Consider the following 17023-nt stretch of genomic DNA (forward strand, 5'->3'; position numbering starts at 1 on the left):
CACCACAAAATGGCCACCACTGCTATGCCCTATAGAGGTATTATTGTGATATTTGGTGACCCAGTCTAACTCCAACTGACTACGTCCTGTACAAAGCTGCTGTCTTGTCATGTGACAGCCCTGACTTTGTGTTAATCCTGTCCTTTTTTGTGTGTGTGTGTGCGTCTGTGTCTGTCCACGAGGATGAGGCTGCATTCGATGACGTGCTCAGCAAAGCCTTCTTCACAGCTCACATCTTTAAAAACAGAGCCAAGCTGGAGACATACAATGTAAGTAGCCACACAGGGGAACACAATGGCATATACAATACAATTTACTTTCCGGGGACAAATAGGTTGGAATTGAACGACATACAATGGAACTCACCATTGTCCTCCTGTCAATGGGAATTGTGTGTCTGCTGTGGGACCATTGATTTATCTGCCTATTACAACAAAACGGTGTTCAATATGAATGCAATAACAGACGTTCACTATTTCAGCTATGCATAACGACACATGGTTTTAACCACATGAACCCCAGTGTCCCTATTCCGGGGGTGTGAACATTCGGTGAAAATAGCAGATCTACAAACTCACAACGTTGGCACGATCTCCTGTATAGACCCCTAGGGGACCCTGGTGAACTACGTGTTAAATGCACTGGCTTTCAAAATGGTTGCAAAGAGGAAATTGTATTGTTCATTGTTCAACATGACCCTTATCTAGCTAGCAAACATGACCTTGACCCCCCCACAGATGCCTTTAGCAATATTTAAACTAGAAATAATTCATTGCCACACTGTAGGTTATGTACTGTTTATAGCCAATATAATTTACAAGATAACAAAGCAGTTTTGTGTTTACACATTCAGTATTTCAATTACCACAGTTATCGCAATGGCAAGCAGACACCTTTTAGCATCAGCTAGGCGTTGGCTGAATTGGTTGGTGTGGCGTAACCAACAAGTTAGAGCAACGTTGCTGTTGGTAATAACGGTAAAAGATTATGGTAAACGCAAGTAGTCTGTTACTGAATAATTCCTCAAGTGACTACTTTACAATATATTCTATTTTATTTTAATTCTATTAATGTTTAAGGGCATGCTTCTATTTCTTACTGACCTGCAGCTTGGGCAACAAAAAGAAAGAAGCACACAAAACAAAAACATAAAAACAACTAGAAACGTGTGCTGCTTTGAGCGCAGATCTAGGATAGCAAATGGTGGCCCTGTAACACCGATTTGAAAAATGTCGGTAGAAGTTCTTCCCTGGCCTCCCGGGCGTGCATGCAAAGTGTCGTGCTAATCGTTCCAGTGGTGCCAAAGATTAGCTGTTCATGGACGGACAAACAAACAAGACTCAGAGGAGTGAAAACATAATCCCTCGCCTTTGGCCATTCCAGCCTCCTAGCTGGGATAAAAACACAAAACAGCACAGCGTGATGACATGCATCTGAAAACATCTCAATCTGATAGATTGAGATTTGTTATGTGGTCATTGCAGCAGGGATAACAGAAAACAAGGCTATGGAATCATTTCTCTTGATTAGGCGCTAATTAGCATTTAGCTACAGTCTGTCTAAGCCTAATTAGCTTAATTATTGAGAGGCTAATTTGCTACTGGGGCTGTGCACCAAGCATCTGTGAGGAATGTTTGGATTTAAGCATGGGCTCAAGAGCTGTTCTTACCATGGCCTCATGAAAATTCATTTTGGGATATTATGCAGGACATAAGTACGGAAAATGTAATCTGACATTTGGGAGCTGCACAAGATGTCTGTAAAATGATGAATACATATTTTGTAATTCAAACCCTGATATAAATTGCTATGCATTTTACATAGAGAAAGATCCATTTGAAACCCTTAATACTTCATTGACTGGAGTCCCCCAGGGGTCTATATTTGGTCCCCTCCTTTTTTCCCCCTCTACAACGAATATCTTCGCAGAAAAAAAGCTAGTAGATCTGCTATTTTCGCCTCTGCTTTGTTTGCCAAATGTTTTCCTATTATGACATGCCCAGAATAGGGACGCTGGGGTGATCAGCAGGATGATTTGGGTAAATAAAAAAGAAAGTAAAACAAAAAAAGAAATGAGCAAAACAATATTCTCCAACTAATCATCTTAGAGGCCTGCACCGCCACACTGCGACATGCTGAAATTGGACTATTCATGAAGAAAGTGACAGAGATCATCCAGACTGGCTTCAAGGTCTTGCATTTTACTGGTTCTTCTGTCTTTTGACCACCTGAATTACCCTTATTATAATCACATACTGCCACTTGCTAATGGATGGTACGCATGGTGGGAAGCTGTGCACAGTTGCCCCCAGTGCCACCTTGATTGAGGAAATCCTGCAAAATGATAGATTAATTTGGACCACCCTGCCACCTTAGTTTGGATAGAGTGATTAACTGCTACATATGAGGCCAAAAAGCATCCCTACAGAGAAATAGGGAGCATTAACCCATTAAGACCTGAGGCCGATTCTAAAAATGCCTTCTAAATCAGTGGTTCTCACACTTTGAAGATTTTTTTAAAATAGCAGATATACAAGCTTGCAGCGTGGCTCGAAGTGAAGCGCTGCAAGCTTGCATATCTGCTATTTTTGAATAGGCAACGCAAACATATAAACTCACACGGATGCTTTCCCGGTCTTAACACATCGGGTGCCAGCATTTTTTCATAACAACTTACCGTGGGTGCCAGCATTCTCCTCATTGACTGCGCTTTGCTATTTAAAGCTTTAGACTCCGGGATGAGCAAATCCACGTAAAAAAAAGCATCCATTCATGTTGCGCGATGATCATGGCTACATCCTGGATCGATAACATTTCACTCGCAAGTTACAACGGGGACGGATCGCGCACCGCGCATGACTGGTTTTCCACACCGGAAACAGATTCGGAGATATAGGCGTTTTAAAGAAGGAAATAGAAGGAAATAGAAGCGGATGAGAGCCATGTTTTTGTTTCCGGTGATCTATCTGGCCCTTCCTTCTCAGGATCACAATGGGTACTCCCAGAGCTGCTCTAGCCCCGCCCGTGTGGAGAAAAACGAAAAAAACAAAAAGACTGAAAACACGGTTCAGACCGTGAGCGGCACCAAAGCGCTACTCTGTGAAAACATGGTTCAGACCGCGTTCGGCACCCGATGTGTTAATGGGTGAATGAATGGAGCAGCAAAAGTGTACGTTTTCTATCCTCTGAAATGGTTCTTTGGTACGATTAGAATGTACATGTGTTTTGGAAACATGGCCAGGTATTATAATGATGTGGCTTTACGGGTCCATTTGGCTCCATTTATACAGAGTTATGGGGGTCTGTGTGGCCTTATACAGTATACGAAACTGGAGGTCTTTGGAATTAAAAAGTGTGAGAACCACAGCTCCAACCCGTCTCACACTCTCTCACTTTGAGAGTCTCGCTGTCTCTCTCTCTCTGTACACCTTGCAGAACCAAGGTTGTCAGACAAAATGTACAGCAAAAAAGTGTCAATCTTTACATGCTCTGAGTTAAATTTGAAACTCAGGATTTTGCTGTGTTGGGGTAGCCTGGATCCAGACCATAGGCCCCGCCCACTCTCTTGAGTGGACTGCACGCAGCTTCAGTCTGATGATCAGGCTAGTGTTGAGCTGAATGTTTCAAAAGATAGTAATGGGGCTAGTTCTAATTGCATTTGCCATGTAAGGGGAACATCCGGACAGATAAATGTTCACACCATTTTTGGAGGTAGAACAAATCTCAGCCGGTAGTCGTGTGCAATTTGATTCTTGCAAAGCTTTCAGTCTTTCTGACTGAGAGTAGAACCATTGGAATGCTGGGATGGCTTTATGACATTGCCCAGATTAAAGAACGACTTCACCCATTTTCAGCCTATCTAATGTCCTCTCTAAAGGTCCTTACACACCGGGCGACACCGGCGAAAATAGCGAATATACGCAAAATTCGGACTCGTTCCGAATAATTAAAAGACGCTTTTTCGCTTCGCTTTTTCGCTTTTTCGCTCCATGTACGGAGCCATTGACTTTATAAGGTTTTTAAAAAAAACGCATTATTCGCACGAAAAAATCGCCCCGGTGTGTAACAACCTTAATGCTTATGATAATATGGTACCATGTTTGTCTACTCACTCTGTGTCTCAGAGGAGGGCTGTGGACAATTCAGAAACCCGCCTACCAGTGACATCATCGATGGGGAATCCAAGCTAATAGAAACTGCAGGCTTTCTATTCCTGGAAAGTTAGCGTGCTATAATAGAAGCCATTGTTCTCACGTTAATACAAATAAAAAATAATCTTGTAAAAAAAAAAAAAATCACACCCTGTGTGAAGGTAGCAGCGCCTTTGATACATTTTGTCATCGATATGTGTTTATAATGTGTTTATAGCCATGTGTCACGGGAAGCTTGACCAATCACTTTGTTGACGGGTCTGACCGATCAGAACGTTGACGGGTCTGACCAATCAGAACGTTGACGGTGAACACGGACAAAGTCAGGTATAGAGCAGGATCGCGCCGCTCAAAAAAAGCCCAACGATGATGTCACTGGTAGGCGGGTTTCTGAAGTGTCCACAGCCCTCCTATGAATGAGACACAGAGTGAGTAGGAAAACATGGTCCAATTGTATATGAGCATTAGTGAGGATCAAGCATATGAAGACAAGTTGAAAATGGGTGAAGTCGTCCTTTAACATAATGTGGTGTTCAGTCCTCTTGCTCAAGGGCACCTCGACAGGACACATGGCTGCAAAGTGGGATCGAACCTCTTCTGCTATGGGACGCTAGGTTTATGTTGTGCCTCTTTCTTTTACACTGGTATTTATGTGTGTGTGTGTGTGTGTGTGTGTGTGTGTGTGTGTGTGTGTGTGTGTGTGTGTGCACACAAGCACATGCACTCCAGTGCAGCACGTGACACATGGCGGTGGGTAAATGAACCAGTTGTGCCTCGGTACGCTGGTGTCAGATAGCACCTCCTTTATACTCCACTGTGTTAACCCATTGAGACCTGAAGCCGATTCTACATATCTCCTAAATCTCAACAGTTTTCTGAAAAACGTTTGTTTCTATATCAGTGGTGCTCAATCTTTTTCATGTCAAGGACCCCCAAAATTATATGTATTTGGCCGCGGACCCCCATCAAAATGTTTTGTTCCAGGGACCCCCCAGAAGCAAAGATTTGAGTTAAAAATGTTCGCTTTAAAAATATATATATTTCAAAGATTTGCACACATTTTCACGATTTAAAAAAAATAGCAGATCTACAAGCTCGTAGCGCGGCACTCGGTGCCGCGCTATGAGCTTGTATATCTGCTATTTTTGAATAGCCCAAAGTGTAAAATAATGCTCAAAGCTCAAATCTAAAAATGACACAGTTCCAGGTCTTAATGGGTTAACAGACCAAACATTCAGCATCTCACACACACACACACACGCACACACACACACACACACACACACACACACACACACACACACACACACACACACACACACACACTCACACACTCAATTAACATTCATGGTGTGTCAAGCGTAAGACCAGTCTGCATGGGGAAGAGACCTTGTACCACTACAGGGAGACCCTCTCTGTCAGTGCCTGTAGAAATGTTTTAGATAGTCTGGCATTTAGACATTGAAATTCTTCATTAGGAATAAACCCCTTGAGATCTCTCGCATCTCGTTTTCGAGGTCGCTCCTAAAGAAAGTAGTACAATTATACGGTAAACACACAAATACAATGCGTTTAACAAAAAACTAAATATCAACCAGACAATCAAACAGACCACAACACATAAGACCACACACAATCAAACAGACCACAACACATAAGACCACACACAATCAAACAGACCACAACACATAAGACCACACACAATCAAACAGACCACAACACATAAGACCACACACAATCAAACAGACCACAACACATAAGACCACACACAATCAAACAGACCACAACACATAAGACCACACACAATCAAACAGACCACAACACATAAGACCACACACAATCAAACAGACCACAACACATAAGACCACACACACAATCTGAGTGTTATACTCTAAGCAAGCACAAAAGATGGATCATTTTGTTCAAAGTCAAATATCATTGTCAGTGTCGATGTCAGCGATAGCATACAGTCGATTTAAAAGCATAATGAGTTGTACTAAAGTATAGTTATTATGATGGGATGTAGGTTATCAGTATATAGTTATGAATTGTTTATAAAAGTGTAATAGTCATGGACATGTACAGGAAATCGTATAATAATAAAAAAACAGTGCATTGTTGAACACATTTAACCCGTCATTTTAGATCTTTGCTTTGATGTGTCGCTAATCACTCACCAACATACAAAGGGCCGTTGAATTTTTCCAGAGAAGCCCCTGTTGTCCATTGTGGAAAATCGCCTATTTTAGCACCTCCAAAGTTTGTATTTTTTTCCACTAATCCTCATTTTGCAGTGTACTGACACTCAAACATGCACTGAATGTCCCTTATGAGCTGCCGTTCATGCAGAACAACGTGAAGCTTGTCCTCGGTGTTGCCAGATTGTGAGAGAAACAAGCAACCAGCTCCATGTCGTTCTGCATGAACGACATGAGCGTCCCCCGTTTTTGTACACAACGTGGCTTCCACGGCGTTTCAACGATTGTCTATTTAAGGCAATTGCCCTGGCAAGGATGTTTAAGGTAATGTGTTAATGTGACACCTTTTTTTTTTTTGCTTAAGTAATTTTTTGGGGCTTTTATGCCTTTATTCAACATTAGGCTGATAGGAAATGGGGAGAGAGATGGGGGGTGACACACAGCAAAGGTCGTCAGGATCGGGAGTTGAACCCACGACATGCTATCAAGCGGGATTACCAGAGTATGTGGTATGAGCCTGGACCGCTAGGCCAGCGGGCGCCCCAATGTGACACCTTCTGATTGTATAAATAGTTGCTGCCATGCGAGCGCAAATTATGCACAAGGCACAGTGCCATCAAATCTGGCACTTCATTGTCACACAGGATCTCACACACTGCATAGCTAGCTAATGTGTAAAGCCCTATATGACTTGACACAACATGCTAGGCCTGATGTGTTAAACAGTGATATTAATAGCCTAATTAGCAGTTACGTGTTAAACTTACCCTGGCGCATCCATTCCTGCTTGTGCCAGATGTTATTTCCTTCACTTTTCCTGCATGTAAGATCAGTTACATAAGTCAAATAAGTTACTGAAGTTCCTCCCCTGATCAACTTCAACTCTAGAACTATCACTTAACCTATTAAACCCTATATTCTTTGTTGACAGGGGTCTATCCTTGGTCCACACATTGTTCCCCCTCTACACCAAATCTCATCACCGCAAATAGGTCACACGTTGTGAGCTCAAAGATGGGCAGTTTTTGAGGAATGTTTGCCTGCTATGACATGCCCAGGATAGGGACGCTAGGGTTCAAGTGGTTAAAGGTATCTCAATCTCTGTTGTCCTATAGTAATCATCCATTCATTGTTTAATACTTAAGACCTTAGTTGGTAGGGAGAGGGAGTCCAAGAGCAACAATAATGCTAGGTCAAGTTTGTTGAAGACCATTTACAGTCAATATCCAAAGCCCCAACACACACACACACACACACACACACACACACACACTCTGAGTGGCAGGTACACCCACGCATCCACTCAGAGACTTCTTCACATGTGCCCAGGGACACATTATCACATCATGGACCACACTACGTGACATGATACACACCTTGACATACTACGCGATGGAAACGAGCTGTAAGCTTTTTTTCGTTATCCTTTTGATTATGGTGGGCCAGATGCATGTTACATGTGACATATGTTTTATTACATGATCCATAAAGATATCAAGCAATCAATCAATCAAGTTCTACTTCAGTAAGGCAAGATAAATGTGCAAGCTCCCTATAGGGAAATCTGCATTTCGTTGTGTCCTGATATCATCAGGAGATGCATCCAGTCCTAACAAAACTACAAGACCTTGTGTAGTGTCCTTGAGACATAGTCAAGTCAATAATAAAATACCTACTTGAAATCGGCGCAGTCAGTGACTCAAGTAGAGCAACGGTACTAAACAGATCAATGTCACTTTTTTTGTGCAGCACTGGTGGCCGTGGGCATCCTTGAAAGCGATCAGAGAATAATGGGTGACATTTTGCAGGGCTTCCCACCATGCCTACCTAGATTCACTGGAAGTGGAAGTACCTAATTATAAGTAGCTCAGTGAGCACGACTTTGTACCGGCCCAATCCAAGCACTGTAACCCCTGTCCATGAACAGTCTAGTCTAATTGAAAGAAATGTTTGAGCACCGCCCCTCTGCTCAACCAGCGGACTTCAGTGATGCAGGGTAGGCTGTCTAAAATATTATAGTCTGGCAAAAGAGCACATTTCTGGTGGTTAGTCTATTGGCTTTAATAGCATTACCGTAAACGTTTTGTTTACTACTCTGGTATTGTCCATTTTCAGGCTTTTTTCTATTGACACCAACTCCACAAACTCCCCAGTGACAGTCAGAGATACAGCACTCAAATAAATAGTGCGGCGCTAAGCCACCAATTATAGTGCATTTTTCCACATGGATAATTGCCATCAGATGCAAAACAAAGGCAAATTGCACTCGCCTGCAAAAATGTATGGGTGTGTTTGCACTGTCATATCATTAATTCAGTATATTTTGTGAGTTTTGTTTACTCCTGATTGATTACCATTTGCTCCCAATCCCAATCTGGGGCCCTACATTTATTATCACGTTTTTGATTGATTCGATTGATTGCTTACTTTAATAAACAAGTTTGTTAACAGCACTTGTACATGTAGTACAGTCAAAAGTTATTCTAAACACAAAAAGCCCCAGGGACTTGTTGCCATTGTGGTCCATTAAATGTAACATTCCATCAGCTACTCAGCTGCTGAATAAGGCCAAATACAATATAATGGTATTGATTGCAGTCGGCTCCTTTTAAGGAGCTTTCTTAAAGAATTTACACACCGGGAGCGTTCATTTCGTGCGATTAATTTACATTATTTAAACTGCTGTTTTGACATGAAGACATCCACACTGAACGCATATATAACGAGGCAATAAAGCAATGTAATTATTTTTTTAAACCAGCTTGATTTCTTTTTACCGCAGATAATCGCATTACCTGTATGAATGAGGCATCACCAAATTAATACTTTGATGTGAAATATTTGCCGACGCATATCATTTATTCATCACGCTCCCAGTTCGTAAGGACCTTTACTCTTTCAGTAAACTGTTTTTTTGTGTTTTATTTAAATGAGTTGTCATCTGTGTGAAGTAGACCACCTCTTTGATGACCCCCCCGTTTAGTTAAATGTGCCTGCCGTCATCAGACGGGGAAAACATTCATAGAACTGTTGGAACGCATTTGAGATAGATGGGTGAATACAGAACCACCCTCGCTGGTTGTGCACACTGTGTTTGAATTGTTAATTACGTATGATGCATTGTCCTGTGGTTAATTATCCTCATTTTTAAAGCGGAGGAATTCTTTTGCTTCCAAGCGCTCATGAAAAAACAACACATTGTTTTGAATATTTATGTGCAGCAGACGCTTGTTCATCACAAACCCATAGAGATGTTTGTGAATTAGATGTGGGGAAGATGCAGCAAAGGTCGTCGGGTTCGGGATTACCATTCTTACGTGCTCAGACGGTTACGCCAACCGTCCGGGCCAGATCACATTAGATTCTAGTGTGTGAGGGGTTGAAAGATCCAATCGTAAAGGAGTAGTTCACCCCCCCAAAAAAAATTCTATCAATTACACACGTCCTAAGCCAATAATTTGATGACCAGTGGAGTCTATCCGGTAGGAGACGCGAAGAGTCTCAGTCTGAGCTGTCGCCAGGTCATCGAATTATTGGCTTAGGGCCGCCCCGAAAATGTTCTAGAATGATTACGTGTGGATGAGAGGACTTTTGACACAGCGACCACCAGTCTAAACAATCAGTGGTGCGATGGACAGCTGAGGCTTGTTGATGTGGCAAGAACACGACTGTCTATATAACGTGTTTTCCCAGACATATCACAACCGTTTGGCTGTTACCACTGCAAGTTTCAAGACGTGCTGAAATGAAAATACATTTTCATACTTTTAGACCATATCCGTGGTCATAATATGGACATACCTAACAATAGATGCCAAAAAATAAGCAACGTAGTAACAAACTTGCTTAACTGGCCGTCTCTCTCTCCCTTGGGAAGCCAGGGTAAACAAACACTAGCCCTCTGCTGCACACGGCTGCAGTGAGTGAGATTCCAGCCTTCCTTAGCCTGAAGGGATGGGACTTTCTGATTGGCTGAGATGATGTTTTCATTACCGAAAAGCCATTTCACCACGACTTTAACCAATTATATGGCAAGCCACTGTGGTGCTACCAGATTGTTTAAGATTTTAAAACTCCTGTCATGCGAGCCCAGCTTAAGTCATGGAACTAATTTACTTAATTTAAATACATTTATATACATTTCTTATACATCCTATTGTCAGAGGTATAAACTATAGCGTCAACCTTATTGGTTGTAACTGTAATTGTATTCTTGCTCTGTAAAGCACTTTGAGCTGCATTTCATGTCATGAAAGGTGCTATACAAATAAAGTTTATTATTATTATTATTAACAGTGATGGCATTCAACCACTACAACATTCTGATGAGCGAATAAGCAAGTCACTCTGTCTGAACCTTTTATAATTAGTTACAAGCTCAGGATTTGTGATTTTTTTTTAGATCTAGGCTTCATGTGGTTAAGCATTGTATATTCTATAGCATTATAATTCTGTTTTGTTTTATTTCTTCCCCCATCTTCAGGATGAGAGTCGTTTGAAGACCACAGTAATGGAAATCCAACCAGTGGACCACAGGGAGTACAGCAGGAGGCTGATCAGCAACATCCGCAGAATGGCCAGCTGCCATGCCGATCTCGGCCCCCCGGTCGTCAAAAAGGCTTCCTCCAGATAAGAGTATCTCTTTAGCGGCAGATCTCAGAGCGGGTCTCTTGGCTTTTCCCAGCAAAGAGATAAGAGCATATTGGACGGAAGCGGCGCAAAAAGCCAAGTAAAAGACTCATCTGACTAAATGACAGCCAAACAATAGTCTGATATTTAACTGTCTTCTTCACCAGTCTTCACACGTTGACAGTTTCCACCGGATGACTGTTATACAACAATAACTTTGTATAAAAAAAAAAAGTTTGACCTACAGTACTTTGATTACACGGTGTGCTGCAATTTAGACATACTTGTATTTTAGTTTGTTTTATTTTATTTTATCTTTTAATCGTTGATATATCTTGATTTGGAAATCCGTAAGAAAGAACATACAGTAGTAGATTGCTCAGAGGGCATTTGCTGCGTGTTAATTTATCTTTACTCATATAATGAGCCCTCCTCTTTAAAGTTATATTTGTTTATGTTGACTCTGCTTTTAGAAAGCAGCGAGCCACGGACAATGTCTTTAGTTTTCTTTTTAGTCTAGTTTAAAAAAATATATGATCGCGCGTGTTGAGATGCAGGTGCATGTGTGCATTCATGCCGTCGGTCACTTGAGTGGTTCTTTTGTGTGAGTGTGAGTGAGTGTGTGTGTGTGTATTACATTTATTTTTAAACACGTCTTGTTTACGTTCATTTCTCAGTGGGTGTTGTCCCTCTGGGCTCCCAATTATGTCAAACAGGGAGAGAAGTGAGTAATTAAAAAAAATACATGTTTAGTTAAAGAGTGTCTGTCTCTATCATCTGCCCCCCTAACGCAGCCATGCGCTTTCATGTACAGTATGTAACTGTCTATTCGCAGGGTTTGATTTGTCAAACAAAGCAAAACAACTGAGGGAGAGACTAAGATTTCCTTAACCACTTAAGCCCTATACACGTTGTGTATAAATTACTTCATCATACAACACATAGCGAGAATAGCTGATCTACAAGCTTGTAGATCTATTGTTGTATTGGAAAAATAAGAAAGTGTTTGAACTATTTTGATGTATTTATTTCACAAATTTAATTCTGACCAGAAGCAGGGATATAAAACATATCTCCACTGGCCATAAAAATGAATGACCAGAGGGGGGATATCGAAAGCAGAGGCTTGGATTTCCTCCCCCACCCCCCAACAAATCGAACCCTGTTTATGTGTTTATTTGACGTGAAGTTCTCTGCTCCATCTAGTTGCACTGTAGAGGCAGAATGAACTCGGATGCCAATAGACGCTCCCTAGGGCACATACACACATATCCATTGTAGAAGTCTCGCCCCGTACTGCATGCTTGCTGAACTAATGTGCCACATTTGTCTCCACACCACACAGGATTGTTAGGAAATAGAAATGAGCCATTCTCTCTTTTCAGCCAACACCAGAAGGACTGGAGTCATTGGCTCATTGGATGAGAGATAATGTGAATCCTGTCCTCATCTTATTCTACAACAAAATACCTGTTTACAATATGAACCTTTCTATGATGCCATTTAAAGAATTACGTTTTATTCTCGTAAATGAAACAAATTATGCTACTACTTCCATTAACCACTTAAACCCCATCTACTTCATTGACGGGGGGTCCCTCTACACCAAATCTCTTAGCAGAAAATGGTTTCACTGGGTGTTTGTCTATGTGACATGCCCAGAATAGGGAAGCTAGGGTAGTTAATTCAAGCAAGTGAATTCAAACCACGTTTGTTTTTTATTGTGGAATGACAAAGAATTCATGCTTACATAATAATAGTAATGCCGCTTCGTGTGCACTTTATTTCGGAAGAACCTCTGCACATAAATCCTGCAAAAGTACTGTGGTAATAATTATTTTGTTATACTCAGTCAAAGAAAATAAACCAAACTCGTCTCTTAATCAACTCAACCTTCCATTTCACCTGACAGCTGTATTGACAGAAGGACTGCTTGTGTTTTATTGTTTGATACAAAATATTTTTTTAAAAGCCAGCACATGCTAGACCTGTTGTTCCACCGCTTTTATTGTGATGATTCCATCCTAACAAACAAACCAAAAAATAGCAATGTGTTTTGGCAAAGATATTTTTCTTCCTTTTTCGTTTATTTGTTTTCTAATCAGTGGATGGATAATTTATTATTACATGGAGGGGAGATCAAGAGCAACCCCTGTTATTACATTGGAGTGTTGGAACAGCAGGTGTACTGTTCAGGCTTGACATTCAACATTCAGGCTTGATATCACAGCTAATCATGCTGAATGCCCATTGGTACAGTTGGGTCTAATGTTTCAGTGTCACATTTAGACCCGCGCAAGAGTGGAATGTACTCGTTATTTCATGCACATCATGTCTACTCACTCAACTCGCCATACACGTACATTTACTAACATGGCACCTCTGAACCACAAGAACCCTATTGTCCCTATTCTGAGGGTGAACATTACGTGACAATTCTACAAGCTCTCTGCGACGTGTTGTGAACTTGTAGATTGGCTGTTCTCGGTAAAGAGATTTGGTGTAGAGGGTGAAAAAGGAGGGGGCCTAGTATATACTGTAGACCGCTGGAGGCCACCGGTGGAGTCAGCCACTTCAAATCATCTATGAAGTGGGCAGATGGCACAACATGCGATTGCAGACTGCCGAACATATGATTACCACGGATCCCCTATACCAATGGTTCTCAAAGTGGGGTCCGGAGACCCCCAGGGGTCCCCAGCAAAAGTAGTTAATATAGCATCAATCATTTTAACCACTTTATCCATTTATACATTGGCTATTTAAAAAAAGGTGCAAATTATGGAGATCCCTGGCACAACATATTTTCAGATAGGGTTCCGCAGCCAAATACATATCAATTTGGGGCTCCTTGACAAGAAAAGGTTTGAGAACCAGTGCCCTATACAGACCACCTTCAGAAGCCGGCCTCTGTGACGTAGGACCGGAGACAAGGACACACAAGGAATCCAATCAGATGAGAATAAAGTTTAAAGAGGTTTACTTTAATTGTTTCGTAGTAGTAACTAGTTGTTTTCTTTTAGTACAGGCAACAAAGTTTTCTGAAAACGTGCTGTCGCTTTAAGATAGAGCATCTCATCTATATTTGGGAATCCCCCTCTGACTGTTTTACATTACTGTGGAAGATATTGTTCACAAGAATTATCTGTAGCCTAGAGGGAGAATGAGAGATGACTTTTTCCTCTGTGTGCTGTTTACACTCAAGACGCCGGAGAGCAAGGAAGACCGTTTGGAGGTGACATTGTTCTTTAGTAAGGTGCGACTCAAGGGCATGACACTGATTCACGTTGGCAGGACTGTCTAATTTACAACAACGAAGTGCTCTCTAGCATCAGTACCGTCTACTCCTCGCTGCGTGGGAGCCATGCTGTGTGTGTGTGAGGAGGTTTCATCCCTATTTCACCTTTTTGCTCAACTTTTTCCATTATCTCCTCCTGCTTTCTACAGAGGACATTCTTTTTTTTTAATATATATATTTGTTTACGTTAAGGAAGGTCATTTCTATTTGTGTATTTTTGTTTTTCTCTGAGGCAGCAGCAATCAACATGTAATCTATCTGCCAGCATCTATCTCACCTATCTTTCACTAAATCCAGATTTCACATTTAACCCATTAAAACCGGGAAAGCAAAGTGTAATTTTGGATTTAGCTATATAGCACATGTGTTGGCTATTCAAAAATAGCGGAAATACAAGCTCAAGCTATACAAGCTTGTAGATCTGCTATTTTTGAAAGATCGTGAATATATATTTTTCAATGCTTTTTTTTTTGCTCCTGTGGGTCCCTGGAACAAAATATTTTGAGGAGGGGACCAAATACATAAAGTTTGAGAACCACTTATATAGCAACATACGTTTTTCAGAAAACTTAAGATTTAGAAGACATTTGTAGAATCGGCCTCAGGTCTTAATGGGTTAAGCGTGATTTATACTTTGTCGTACAGCGGAGTATTGCACAGCACATTGGGTATTACACAGTACTAGTCTATGGGGGGGGGGGGGAGAGAGCTACAGTATCTGCTCCTGTGAGGAAGGCTGGAAATCACTAATAACCCAGATTAGCGACGGTGTTTGACGTCTACGGCACTACGCTTTCAAAGGATTACTGGATCAAAGGTTGGAAGATTTGAATGACCAGAGAAAAAAAAGACAATCTGGTTGTAGAAGAAATGTTCAATTACTGCTGATATGCAGAGTGCAGAGAGGGTATCTGTGCACCTTGTACTGAACCACGTGCATCGACTCCAGCAGCTCTGAAAGTCATTTCCAAGTTAAAGCCTCGTCCATGATTGAGACTTAAGATTGACAGAGATTGACAGAGAGGCATCAGTCTGCAGACCCCAGCACACCACCACTGAGGAGGTCCCATTATGTGACGGCAGGGAACCCAATGAAGAGATTACATTTTATTCTTTAACCCATGGAGACCTGGAACTGTGTCATTTTTAGATTTGAGCTACAAAGCATCATTTTACACTTTGGGCTATTCAAAAATAGCAGATATACAAGCTCATAGCGCGGCACCGAGTGCCGCGCTATGAGCTTGTAGATCTGCTATTTTTGAAAAATCGTGAAAATGTGTGCAAATCTTTGAATATATATATTTTTAAAGCGAACATTTTTAACTCAAATCGTTGCTTCTGGGGGTCCCTGGAACAACATATTTTGATGGGGGTCTGCGGCCAAAAACATATAATTTTGGGGGTCCTTGACATGAAAAAGATTGAGCACCACTGATATAGAAACATAGGTTTTTCAGAATACTGTTGAGATTTAGGAGACATGTAGAATTGGCTTCAGGTCTCAATGGGTTAATTCTCCCTGTATTATTAACCCCTCAAGATTTTTTATCAAGTAGTAACGCAGTATAGAATTGAATCGGTGCATATCTTCTTTTACGGGGATGTGTCTTTTATGTCACTCCGTCTTCCATTCCCTTCTTACTTGAGAACGAACAAACCGGGAGACTCGAGTTTAAATGACTTTGTTGGCAAATAAAGGGAACCGGCCAGGCGTGATTTATTATGGCTGACACTTGCAAGTTATTGATGCATCACAGCTCTGGACTGATGACACCGGAAAAAAAATAATAATAAGACAGCAACAGCACAGTATTATGGAGTCATGTCACATCCAGTGGTGTACAGTACAGGTTTCTCCCATTATTGGGGCCTACTGTAATATTATGTATACAATATGCATTTATTCATACTATCTTATCTCTCACTTTACTATACCTATCTGTCTATTTGTCTGTCTGATGTGCAGCAGTATATCGTCGCTGTCGGGTGGAAACCTCATACTGTATGTGCAAAACTAGGGATGTCCGATATTATCGGCCTCCCGATATTATCGGCCGATATTAGCATAACAATTGATATCGGGAAAATATCGGTATCGGTTTTTGAAAAAAAAAAATTTTTAAGTTACAGGAGTTCTTACTGTATATGGTGTGTGTGATATGAAATTTGAGCTTACCCTAATCACAATAATCCCCGCATATATCGGTATCGGTTGATATCGGTATCGGTAATTAAGAGTTGGACAATATCGGTATATCGGTTATCGGTAAAAAAGCCAATATCGGACAACCCTATGCAAAACTGCTACTTTTTCAGGAAAGGGGGGGGGGCTGTGTTCCCAATGGATCGAATGTACAGGGACGTGCACAGATAGACTCTAGGTGGTGCTAGAGCACCTGCCCTTTGCCCTCTTGACCAGAAGTGCCCTTTTGAAAAAAAGTTGTTTTTTTCAGTTTACAGCAGGGGTCTTCAACAGGGGGTACGGGACCCCTAGGGGGTCCTCAGAGTTACTACAGGGGGTCCGCCAAATCTTTATGTGATATGATTTTTCTTTTTACCATAACCACTCGAAACCTAGCATCCCTTTTCTGAGGAGAACTTTAGCCAAAAATAGCAGATCTACAAGCCCACAACGCCTCGCAGCGCGAGGCGTTGTGAGCTTGTAGATCGGCTATTTTTGGCAAAGAGGTATAGGTGTAGAGGGAAAAAAGAGTAGACCAAGTCAACAAAAAAATATATAATTT

At 41.4% G+C, this 17023-nt stretch overlaps 1 protein-coding gene across 1 annotated transcript in view; it reads left to right on the forward strand.

The window, feature by feature from the left end:
* Positions 1-11756, forward strand: part of LOC311057812 (replication protein A 70 kDa DNA-binding subunit-like) — a 76233-nt gene extending 64477 nt beyond the window's left edge. Inside the window, exons 16-17 of the mRNA XM_084074910.1 lie at positions 183-269; positions 10833-11756. Coding sequence (XP_083931036.1) covers positions 183-269; positions 10833-10982 — 237 coding nt within the window. The 3' untranslated portion in view covers positions 10983-11756. The remainder of the gene's footprint in view (positions 1-182; positions 270-10832) is intronic.
* The last annotated feature ends 5267 nt before the right edge of the window (positions 11757-17023 follow it).

The sequence above is a fragment of the Gymnoscopelus microlampas genome (assembly GCF_963454915.1).
Source record: "Gymnoscopelus microlampas genome assembly, chromosome: 12".
Lineage (NCBI taxonomy): Eukaryota > Metazoa > Chordata > Actinopteri > Myctophiformes > Myctophidae > Gymnoscopelus > Gymnoscopelus microlampas.